The 11,246-nt window shown below is 32.6% G+C and overlaps 1 protein-coding gene across 1 annotated transcript in view; it reads right to left on the bottom strand.

Annotated features, from left to right (window-relative positions):
* Positions 1–10,967, bottom strand: part of SYCP2 (synaptonemal complex protein 2) — a 54,906-nt gene extending 43,939 nt beyond the window's left edge. The window contains exons 1-9 of the mRNA XM_015430024.4: positions 10,775–10,967; positions 10,440–10,464; positions 7,773–7,858; positions 6,743–6,828; positions 6,138–6,172; positions 5,108–5,250; positions 4,973–5,025; positions 3,393–3,438; positions 2,776–2,871 (exon numbers count right to left, since the gene is read on the bottom strand). Of these exons, the coding sequence (XP_015285510.3) occupies positions 2,776–2,871; positions 3,393–3,438; positions 4,973–5,025; positions 5,108–5,250; positions 6,138–6,172; positions 6,743–6,828; positions 7,773–7,858; positions 10,440–10,464; positions 10,775–10,879 (675 nt within the window). The 5' untranslated portion in view covers positions 10,880–10,967. The remainder of the gene's footprint in view (positions 1–2,775; positions 2,872–3,392; positions 3,439–4,972; positions 5,026–5,107; positions 5,251–6,137; positions 6,173–6,742; positions 6,829–7,772; positions 7,859–10,439; positions 10,465–10,774) is intronic.
* Positions 10,968–11,246: the final 279 nt, after the last annotated feature.

Below are 11,246 nucleotides of genomic sequence, written 5' to 3' on the forward strand. Positions count from 1 at the left end.
GGAATATCTCATTGTGTTGATCATTTCCTCTCATAAAACCTCCTTTCCTTTGTCGTCCATAACACTATACCCTTTTAATTTGTTCCCTTTTGGCCGATTCTTCAAGTATCCTTCTAGCTAAAATCTCTTTTACTTATCCTGTAGAAATTGGTTTTTCATAGTTCTTTCATGTAGGCACTCATTAAAAACCATGGTTCTGTCATTTATATACAGATAGCTTCCATATCTCTACTTATGACTCAATTCCCATCTAGCTACCCAAATTTTAGTAATCCTTCTTTTTAAAAAAATTACAAACAAATCACCAAGTTTGCTCAGTTCTATCTCCTCTCAAGTCTTTCTGGATTCTATCAATTTCCATCCATGCCCATTGTTATATCTCAAAACCATCCCACAATTATTTCTCACCTGGATTATTGCAAAAGCCTCCTAACTGCCTCTAGTCTCGTTCCTTTGTAATCTGTTCTCCCCAGTCTATTTTTATCCATTTCCCCTACCACGGGGCATCTTTTACACAAATGTGTTCTCCAGTGCCTAGTACATACGTGACACATAGTTCTCAATAGATATTCATTGAACTGATGTTACCTCTTACTTAAAATTCTCCTTTGGCTCCACACTTCCTATATTCTCCTTTGGCTCCACACTTCCTATATTTTTCCAATCCCCTATGCCCTCTATATATCTTTCAATTCTTTCAATGTTCTGTTTACTCATTCTTGCAACAAACATAAGCCACTGAACAGCTATAAACAAACAAAAAAAAAGTCCCTGGTCTTATTAATCTTACACTCTATGCAGGAAAGTAGACAACAAACAACAAATAAACAAAATGATTTTAAATAATAACTACTATAAAGGAAATAAGACAATGTGGAATAATGTGGCTGTGAGGCTGCTTTATATTGAGTAGCCTGAGAATACTCTATGAGAAGGCAACATTTGTGCTTAAATCTAATCAGGAAGGACTAAGATGCAAGGACCTGGAGGCAGTGGTCTATGCAGAAGAACTAAGAAGTAGAAAGACCTAAGATTAGCATAATCTGTGTTAGAGAAATAGAAAAATAAATGTGACTGGAACACAGTCATCATAGAAAATACATGAAATATCAGAGAAACAGCCAGAGACCAGGCCACAAAAAGCCTTGTATGCCATGTCAGAGAGACAGAAGAAGGATTCAAGGAGCCACTGTGGAGAATGGCTTTTATGGAGAGCAAGAGAGAATAAAGGAATAACATATTACAACTATGGAAATTCAGGGGAGAGAGGATTCTAACTATAGTTTTGGAAAGAAGAGTCCCCCAGCATCTTGATCAGTGTCTGGAACACAGTAGGCATTAAATACTTATATATGCATTTTATACTTTCCCTATCATGTATACTGCTACAGTGTAATTGCTTCTTTTTTGTGTGTGTGTGTCTCACACTGTCGCCCAGGCTGGAATGCAGTGGCCCAATCTGGGCTCACTGCAAGCTCCGCCTCCTGGGTTCATGCCATTCTCCTGCCTCAGCCTCCCGAGTAGCTGGGACTACAGGTGCCTGCCACCACACCCGGCTAATTTTTGTATTTTTAGTAGAGGTGGGGTTTCATGGTATTTAATTGCTTATTTTTTTATCTCAATAATCCATTAGACCAAGCTGAATGAAGGAACACTGCCCTATTTATTTCCTTTATAGTAGTTACTGCCATCTAATAACAATACTTTTCTCCCAAAATGAAATTCTACTAGACTGGTGCAAAAGTAATTGCAGTTTCTGCCATTGAAAGTAATGGTTTCTGCCACTGAAAGTAAAAGAACCGCAATTACTTTTGCACCTGCCTAAGTAGCTCCTCGAAAAACAATCAGCTTAAAACACTCCTACAAACCTGCAGGAGAAATACACTAATAGAAACTGTCAGTGCTCCCTGAGAAGCAGTGCTAGTCATTGGAACTCAATTTTAAGCATTCTAAGAAGGTACTTTAAAATGAAAAGCAATAAAGGCATGTGGAAATCCTAAAAAGCATTTGGTTAATGTTCATCTATAAAATGTTTACCTGGAATAAATAGCAGGATTCTATAAGAAACAGACTAAAAAGACTAAAGCCTTATTATAATATCACCAGCCACAACCAGATTAGTAAATGCTGATCAACTCTTACTCAGATTTTGGCAAATAGATTACACAATTTAAGCTAAATGTATGCAAGTGTATCAAAGATGAGGTGGTAGCTATTATGAAATAATGGCTCAAGGATTTTCCTTAGGTAAAAAAATATTCAGGTCAGCAGAAAATATGACACCTATTTGGAAGATTGAGCACAGCTATGATAAAGCATAGGAAGAAAAAAAACTAAAATTAACTCCCAATCAAATCCTATTTCCAAAGAGAAGATTTTATGAATGATTAAGTTAGGACCACTTGTCACTATCTGTTAATATTTTCAATAGAGTGCCTCTGTATTTGAGTAACTGTTCCCTTTTCTAAAGTCAGTTCACTTTGTTTATGTGAATATAAAATTGTATCTGTCATAAATTAACATTTTTGAAAAGCTTATGTTAAAAAAATTAGTACTAAAATTTAGCATTATTTTTTCTCATACAATAAAACATCAGAAGTAATTTTCATTTATAATTAGCTTGGTAGGTCGCTATGCTAATCAAATTACTAGAGCTAATGTTAAAATCTATGTAAAGACTGGCTAAAACATAAAAATAAATCCACATTCTTATAGTGAGTAAAAATCTTATATATACATATACATAAAGAATAATACCAAGGAAATAAAACTTACATCATTATCTCCAGCAATGTAGAATGAGAGAGTCTGACTCCCAAGATTAAAATCAATCCAAAATTCCTCAAGTTTTTCATCTGATGGTATTTGCAGCTAATAAAATAAACATACAAAACTGGCATATACAATGATTTAAAAATAACAGAAAATTACGATGTTATATTCATGGCTAAAGCAAGAAAACAAAGCTAGAAGGGGAGAGAAGAGAAAGAATAGACAAGTATAATATTTAGATAAATTTAAAAACAATAAAATGCTACTTTAATATTTTATAAAAAATCAACTAGCTCCAAGAAATCATGAATATTCCAAGTGCTAATAAAGGTTGAAAGTACTAGTTTGAATAGGTTCAGACATGAGAAATCAATAATGGTCTTAAGGAAACAGGAGAAAATGTGGACTACAGCCTTTATTTTTCAGTTATTCTTGGCAATGAATACGCTGTTCCATAAAATTTCTCCTGGTATCACTGTCAGATACAGAATACTAGATCAGCTATATTCATGATCTAATTACAACTATTTTTAATGTTCTTATTCATTTTTAACTCATAATTCACTTGACTATCAAAATTCATACAGTAACTAAAATAATGTGTTAAGTTAAAATTTTACCTCATATTTATCAAGAAATGCTGATAAACAAGGAAATGTAAAGACCCTGAAATAAAAAGTAGTTTAAGAAAAAAATAAATAAGCTTTCACAGCATATCTTGTCCAGCAATAGAAATCATGCCTAGAATCAAAAGGAAATCAGGCAGTGGTCATAATAATTGAAATAAAATAATATTTCCCTCTTTAATACTTTCCAAAATACATGTTTAGTGGACATTTATGTAGAGAAAACCATATTACTTTGAGGATACTATTCAATCTACCATTTTGACTAAAATGATTGCACCAAATGTTTGTGTGTGTGATATGGGTTGGCTCTGTGTCCCCACCCAAATCTCATCTTGAATGGTACTATCATAATTCCCACGTGAGGGACCAGGTGGGAGATAACTGAATCGTGGGGGCAGTTTCCCCCATACTGTTCTCATGGTAGTGAGTAAGTCTCATGAGATCTGATGGTTTTATCAGGGGTTTCTGCTTTTGCATCTTCCTCATTCTCTCTTTGCCTGCTGCTATCCATGTAAGATGTGACTTGCTCCTCCTTGCCTTCCACCATGATTGTGAGGCTTCCCCAGTCACGTGGAACTTTAAGTTCAATTACATCTTTTTCTTTTGTAAATTTCTCAGTCTCCGGTATGTCTTTATCAGCAGTATGAAAACAGACTAATACAGTGTACTATCAAATATAAGCAGTTTCCTAATTTAGCTTATTAATATATGTTTTCACAGAACCTAAATCAGAAAAGAATACAAGTGAATAATTATGTTAAAAATGGTTAAATTCACAGAATGTTTTCTTAGATACTATTTTAAATATTTAGCATATTATCTCATTTAATCTATACCACAAACATATGAGGTAGTTATTAATATTATATAACAGCTAAGGAAACTGAGGCATGTAAGGTTAAATAATTTGCCCAATATTAGAACCGGAAGAGAGGAACTTATAGATTCAAATCCAGGTAATATGACTTCTTGCACAACCCTGACAATACTTTTAATTTCTTTAGTAAGTACAGTAAATGTGAACTCATTCATCCAATAATTGTGTTGAACATCCATAAAGTGCCAGGCATTGCAAATTCTGTTTTTTGGTCGTTATAAAAAAATGATTAAAATTTACATTACATATCCTTTCATGCCCCTCAGAAAGATCCTACTTACTGTATGTTAATTATAAAGGAAGATGATTTATTTCCTATATATTTACATTCTAGCATGTGGATGAAGGAGGCAATTCAAGTAATAAATATGTCTAGATTTTTATTATCCCTCAAACATTAAATAATAATGGATATGCAACTCAAATATATCCAAAGTTATTAATTAATATGAATTAAACATAAATGAACTTTTCCCTCTAAAAAGTACAAAATAAAACAAGGCCAGTGCAGAATTATTTCAGATTACTGGTGTAGTAATTTGCTAAAATCATGTTATTGTTTTAAATTATCTAAGAACATTTTACACTACAACATACAAGAACAAATAAAGTTAAATGTATAAAGATGCAACACTGGGTGCTCACTCTTGAGCTCTAGTTCTTTGTCAGTATATGGTTGTATCTTGCATTGTACCTTCTTTTGTCTCCAAGCATGCCATTCACAAGGTTGAGAAATATCCTGCAATCCTAATTTTAAAGAGAAATACTTTAAAAAAATTATAATAATTTTTAAAAATTCACAAATTTCTGTTATTGTTACACAACTTACTGTTTCAAATTCAGAGTCCTTAATTCTTTCAAATGCTTTAGCAATAAAATCCATTGAAAACCACTGATGTGCCAGTTCTTGCCTTTGTTTTTCTGTGGTCATTCTACATAAAGCTTCTACAATGCCTACCTGTAAGTCATAATCTATTAAAAAAATAGTTAATGTTTGATTTACAATTATGAAAATTAAGTTCATAAAAGACCAGATGTTTTATAAGGTATTAGAATAAACAAGAGAAATAAGAATATATTAGTGTAATTTATTAATCTATTAATATTTTCTTCATATGGATTAGAAATCTCATCATTTGAAGAATTAACACAGCCCAAATAACAAGTGTGCTAACAGAAGAAATAAGTAAAATTTTTTTAAAAATTTGAGACTTCTAAATATTCAAAGACACTGCCATAAAATGCAAAGTAACCCATACAGTTGTAAGTTACAAATTCTGTTTTCCTCTCATGTAACATGTTTACAGTTATCCCACAGTACTTTAAACCATGATTTATTCTACATGTAAATCACCATATTAAAATTCATTCACAAAAAGCTTAGAAAATAAATTTTAAGTTATTTTAATAAACACATTGTTTAAAAACAAATACATCAATACCAAGAATATTAGACATCCTAATTTCATAAAATACTGTCTGAGGAATTTCTTAGCACAAGTAGTTCAGGTCTATTGAAAAATTAAGATATTATATTACGCTATTATGTTAAGCTATTAAGTTTTAATTAAGCTATTATATTAAGCTATTAAATTAAGCTATTAATTTAAGCTATTATCTTAAGCTATTATGTTATTCATAAGTCTACCATTAGGTACAAATTGTATGTATCTAATGCCTACTGTCATAAATTATTTTTGTCCCAAAGATAAATTTTATTTATATTTATTAAAAATTGCTTAATTGTACCTAAAGTTTATAATTACCTCAGTCTCACATTGCTATGCTAATATTTTAACTAAAAAATACTATCTGCTATTCACAAATATGGAATAATTTTAGATTTTGAAAAGACATACCTCCAGCATCTAAAATCCTTTCTCCCATACTACTCCTGTGAATTAAAATAACAGATTATAAAACAGACCAGTATCAATTAAATAGGAAGTCCACATGTTTAGGAGGAAAAGAAACTTCACTAAAATTTACAATTGGCTAATATCACCGACTTTTGCAGAAATTATATACATATACTAAATTATATTAAAAAGCTGCAACAGTTTATCAGTTTCATTATTAATGCAAACTCATGGTTGTCTTACTGTCTTATAAAACATTTTTAAATTATTGATTTTAAGAATAAAAACAGCCGGGCGTGGTGGCTCACGCCTGTAATCCCAGCACTTTGGGAGGCCAAGGCGGGGGGATCAAGAGGTCAGGAGATCAAGACCACGGTGAAACCCTGTCTCTACTAAGAATACAAAAAATTAGCTGGGTGTGGTGGCGGCCACCTGTAGTCCCAGCTACTTGGGAGGCTGAGGCAGGAGAATGGCATGAACCTGGGAGGTGGAGCTTGCAGTGAGCCGAGATCGCACCACTGCACTCCAGCCTGGGCGACAGAGCGAGACTCCGTCTCAGAAAAAAAAAAAAAAAAGAATAAAAACAATATAGTACAGATTATTACATGAGAATTAACATTTCTTGGTTAGAGAGTATTTTCCGGGCATCTTGAGGCATTTTGTCAAGCATAGCATTCATTTTTTTAATTATCTAGAAAAGAAAAAAAGATAATGCATTAACTTTATATTCAGTGAAACACTATTTAGAGAAATACTCTAAGCACATAAACTTAGAAGCCTAATTTTTTCTTAATCACTGAGTTTTATTATAGGAATGGAGTAGGATGGAGGAAAGAATATATAAAGTATAAAACAGGCCAGGCATGGTGGCTCACGCCTATAATACCAGCGCTTTGGGTGGCCGAGGTGGGCAGATCACTTGATGTCAGGAGTTCGAGATCAGCCTGGCCAACATAGTGAAACCCTGTCTCTACCAAAAATACAAAAATTAGCTGGGCATGGTAACGCGCACCTGTAATCCCAGTTACTCAGGAGGGAGGCAGGAGAAGCACTTGAACCTGGGAGGCAGAGGTTGCAGTGAGCTGAGATTGCGCCACTGCACTCCAGCCTGGGCAGATAGAGCAAGACTCTCTCAAAAAAATAAAAATAATAAAGTATAAAATAATGAATATAAAAACAACATAAACTATAGAATATCAAAAATAGAATATAACATGACTCCTGTACTTAAAGCACTTGTACTTTTTGCAATAAAAGTTATATTTATTTTAACTCCATTAGAAGATCTGAGGAAGCCAAAAATGTTACTTTATTTTGTTCTTATGATAGTATATGTACACACATAAATATACTAATACAGATTATTTTTAGCATTTAACTACTTAAGCACCCCAAAAATCTGGATAGTATAATTTATTTCTATTTGAGCTATATGCATATATAAACCCATATGGTTATAAATTTTCAGTAACTATTTAGGAAATATGTCAGGCAATAGATTGTTAAGATGATAGACATATACTCCAAGGTAAGTAATTTAGTCCTAGATGAAATAAATTTTCAATTTAATTGCTATTGATTTTCTTCACTTTCTCATTTTTAGTTTTTAAAACACAAACAAATAAATGACTTTACCTCTTGCTGAATACAAATATTCACTCTTGAGTCAATAACCAGGGAACAAATGCGAGGTACGAAACTTTCCACTACTTGTTTTTTACCTGAATAAAAGTGTTAAATTATTGATAAATGTTCATTTCAAATCCTCTCAACTGTCAGTCTTTTCTTATAAGAGTTAGCAGAAAGGGGCCAGGCATGGTAACTCAGGCCTATAATCCTAGCACTTTGGAAGGCCCAGGTGGGTAGACTGCTTGAGCCCAGGAGTTCAAGACCAGCCTGGGCAACATGGCAAAATCCTGTCTGTACAAAAATTAGCCAGGCACCTGTAATCCCAGCTACCCGGGAAGCTGAGGTGGGAGAATCACCTGAGCACAGGAGGTCAAGGCTGCAGTGAGCCATGATTGTGCCACTGTACACCAGCCTGGGTGACAGAGTGAGACCCTGTCTCAAAAAATAAAAATAAATAAAATAATAGTGGAAAGGATATACTACTGCAGTTCAGAAGAATGCCCACTAGGGCTTGGGATGAGAAAGAATGAAATTAAGTCCTAATTCTATTTGGCCTTGCAAAAAACACCATTCAACTCAATGTGACTGATTTTAATACTGTCAAGGGACAACTCTAGATCTAGTTTCTAACTGCAGACATATAAGGAGGTATTTTCTTTTTAGATTAAGTAAATATAGTTCAAAATTGAAAAGTTCAAATCTGAGGCTTTTACCAAAACTGACCTCATTAATTTTTAGTTAAACATAAAAAATTTTTATACTCATTAAGACCAACATATCTTAATCCCAATGAAATTCTAAATGATGTGAGCCACTTTTAGGTTAACGCATGTTTGAAAGATGAGGCTTTATCAATACTGAGTATATTCAGAGGAACGTGTACATGCTGTTTCATAATGCAAATTCTAAAAATAACTTTAAACAATGGAAATACTGTAACAACAAATGTACAATTTTCCAAAGTGACTACATAAAAAGAAAAAAAGTACTCAGATGAAAAGATACAATTATTTACTTTAAAAATCAGGTGGATCACTTTATAATTAATTGCTGGTGTTTAGGACTGTTTTTTCCCTAAAAACTTAAAAATTTAAACAACATTGTTATGTAGCAAAATCAATCAATGAAGAGGTAGGATTAATTATTATTTAAATCAATGGCAATCTGTTTAAAACTTTTTGGCTCTGAAGGCAGCAAGTACTTTATCTATAAATAATTCACCACCCTCACTGACCAATCCTAGGTAAGTCTTCTTCAGTCAACACAGAGCTAAAATAACTTGGATCTGATTGTTTGGCACAAGCAGGCCACAAGTCAAAGAATGAGTAGTAACATATTCTGTAGTCTCAATTTACTATTGAAAAATTGTTCCATTAGATCAAAGGTTGGCAAACTATGGCCCACAAACTAAATGTAACTCACTGCCTGTTTTTGCATGACTGTATTACTCACCAGCAAGTGCTCTGTGAAAACTGTTTGAATCTATCATGTTTTATTAAAACAGTACTGTCAAAGGTGAACATCACTCTCTCTCGTCAATTTAGCCATGGTCAGTTATTTGAATTTTTGTCAGAAGCGGAAGCTGAGTATTCCGACTTTCCCTACCACACAGCAGTCCAATGGCAGTGGGGTTTTATTGTGACTTTTTGATATCCAGCACCAAGACCAAAATTTTTCTGAACAAGAACTATCCTCAACCCTTATTGTTGAATACTGAATGGCTTTGGTAATTAGCACTGGCTGCAGAGTTGACAATGTTTCTAAATGAATTGGGCACAAAATTACAAGAAAAAATAATGCTTGTATCATGAACACTGCAATGAAGTCATTCTGATAACTAAGATGATGTGAAAGGCAAGTAATACTATGCTGCTTTATACACTTCACAGACTGTCAAAAGTTAAAACAGGAAGCAACATCTCCATTACCACACAAATTTGCAGGGGATATATTTTTTCCAAACTCCAACTACAGGTCTAGCAGTGTTTCTGGGATTTAAGTACTAAGGAAATTTCCACATTTCAAAATTCATTTAATTGTGCAATTGGGAAGCTTCCACATAACCTTCAATTGGAAGTGATTAATCTGCAATGCAATGACATTCTAAAATGCAAATGTTAAGAACCTAACAATTCTATTAATGCCTTTCAAGTGATGAACACGCTCAATTAAAAGCATGCTTATGCAGTGATACCAGTATTTGGCATTGTCTGCATGAAAAGCCATTTTCTAATGTGACATACATAAAACCTCATTATAGATAGGGATTAACAAATGAACATTTACAATCAATTTTGCAAACAAAACACTAACTCTGAACCCTAATTAAGTGAAATGTTATTCTCTCACAAAAAGAATGCAAGTTTCCTTATTAGTAGACCTATATTACAAAAAATTGTACAACTATTATATTTTCAATGGCATCAATAAATTATTTGTAGAAATTTGTTTTTCTTTCTTGTTATACAAGTACCTACATAATATTCTTAATTGTTTTTCTCTTGGACTACAAAGTCTAAAATATTTCTATCTGGCCCTTTACAGGAAAAGTTTGTTGATCCTTGAATCAGATAATGGGTTCTTAATACTAGGACAATACTATGGGAATTGTAAAATTATACTAAAGCTCTATGGTAATTTATTGTTCCAATAGAAAATAAGTGTTTATTATACCTTCATCACTGACATCATGTATGACCTGAAAAAAAGTGAATAATATTTAATTTACAAGTTACTATATATTATAAACCATTACAATATTATAAACCATTACAAATGGTACTGAAATGACAGATTACATTTTAACTCATAGCATATTTATTTTTTATTAACTAACCATTTAATTATATTTACCAGAATAAATGCTTTATACAATCTGAACAGACCAATCCAACCAAGGCACCAACCAATCTGTTAGTGACTTTTAGGCTCAGGGCAGAGAGATCACAAATTGTTTTTTAAATAAACACATGCTTTATAAACATCAGTGTAATCAATGTGATTTTTACCAGCAGAAGATCAACTAAGTCTTCTATCATATTTAGAACAGCTTCATCTTTTGAATTTCCTTGACTCTGAATAATCTCCTTGGATTTTTCAAACCAGGCAACCATGTAAAAAGAGGAATGAACTTATTACTTTGAGTTTCATTTTAATAATTTTAAGAATGTACTTGTCTTTGTATAAACAGTAAGCCTAGGAATAAAGACACACTAAAACTAAAATTTTAGTATTGTATCAAAATAAATTCATGTTTTTAAAGATTTTTTTTTTAAACTATCTTTTCCCATTGTTTAAAATGGGAATAGATGGAGTTAATCTTGATTCCATGTAGCAGATCCTTATTTCCCCTTCAAATTCCTAGTTAGGGTACATTTATTATAATAGAAAGAAGTAAATTATCATCACAATTTAGACCATTTTTGATATTGTTACTATGTGAAAAGTTTTCATATTATTTTACCCTAATCAATTCAGATA

This window comes from Macaca fascicularis, chromosome 10 (assembly GCF_037993035.2).
Source record: "Macaca fascicularis isolate 582-1 chromosome 10, T2T-MFA8v1.1".
Classification (NCBI taxonomy): domain Eukaryota; kingdom Metazoa; phylum Chordata; class Mammalia; order Primates; family Cercopithecidae; genus Macaca; species Macaca fascicularis.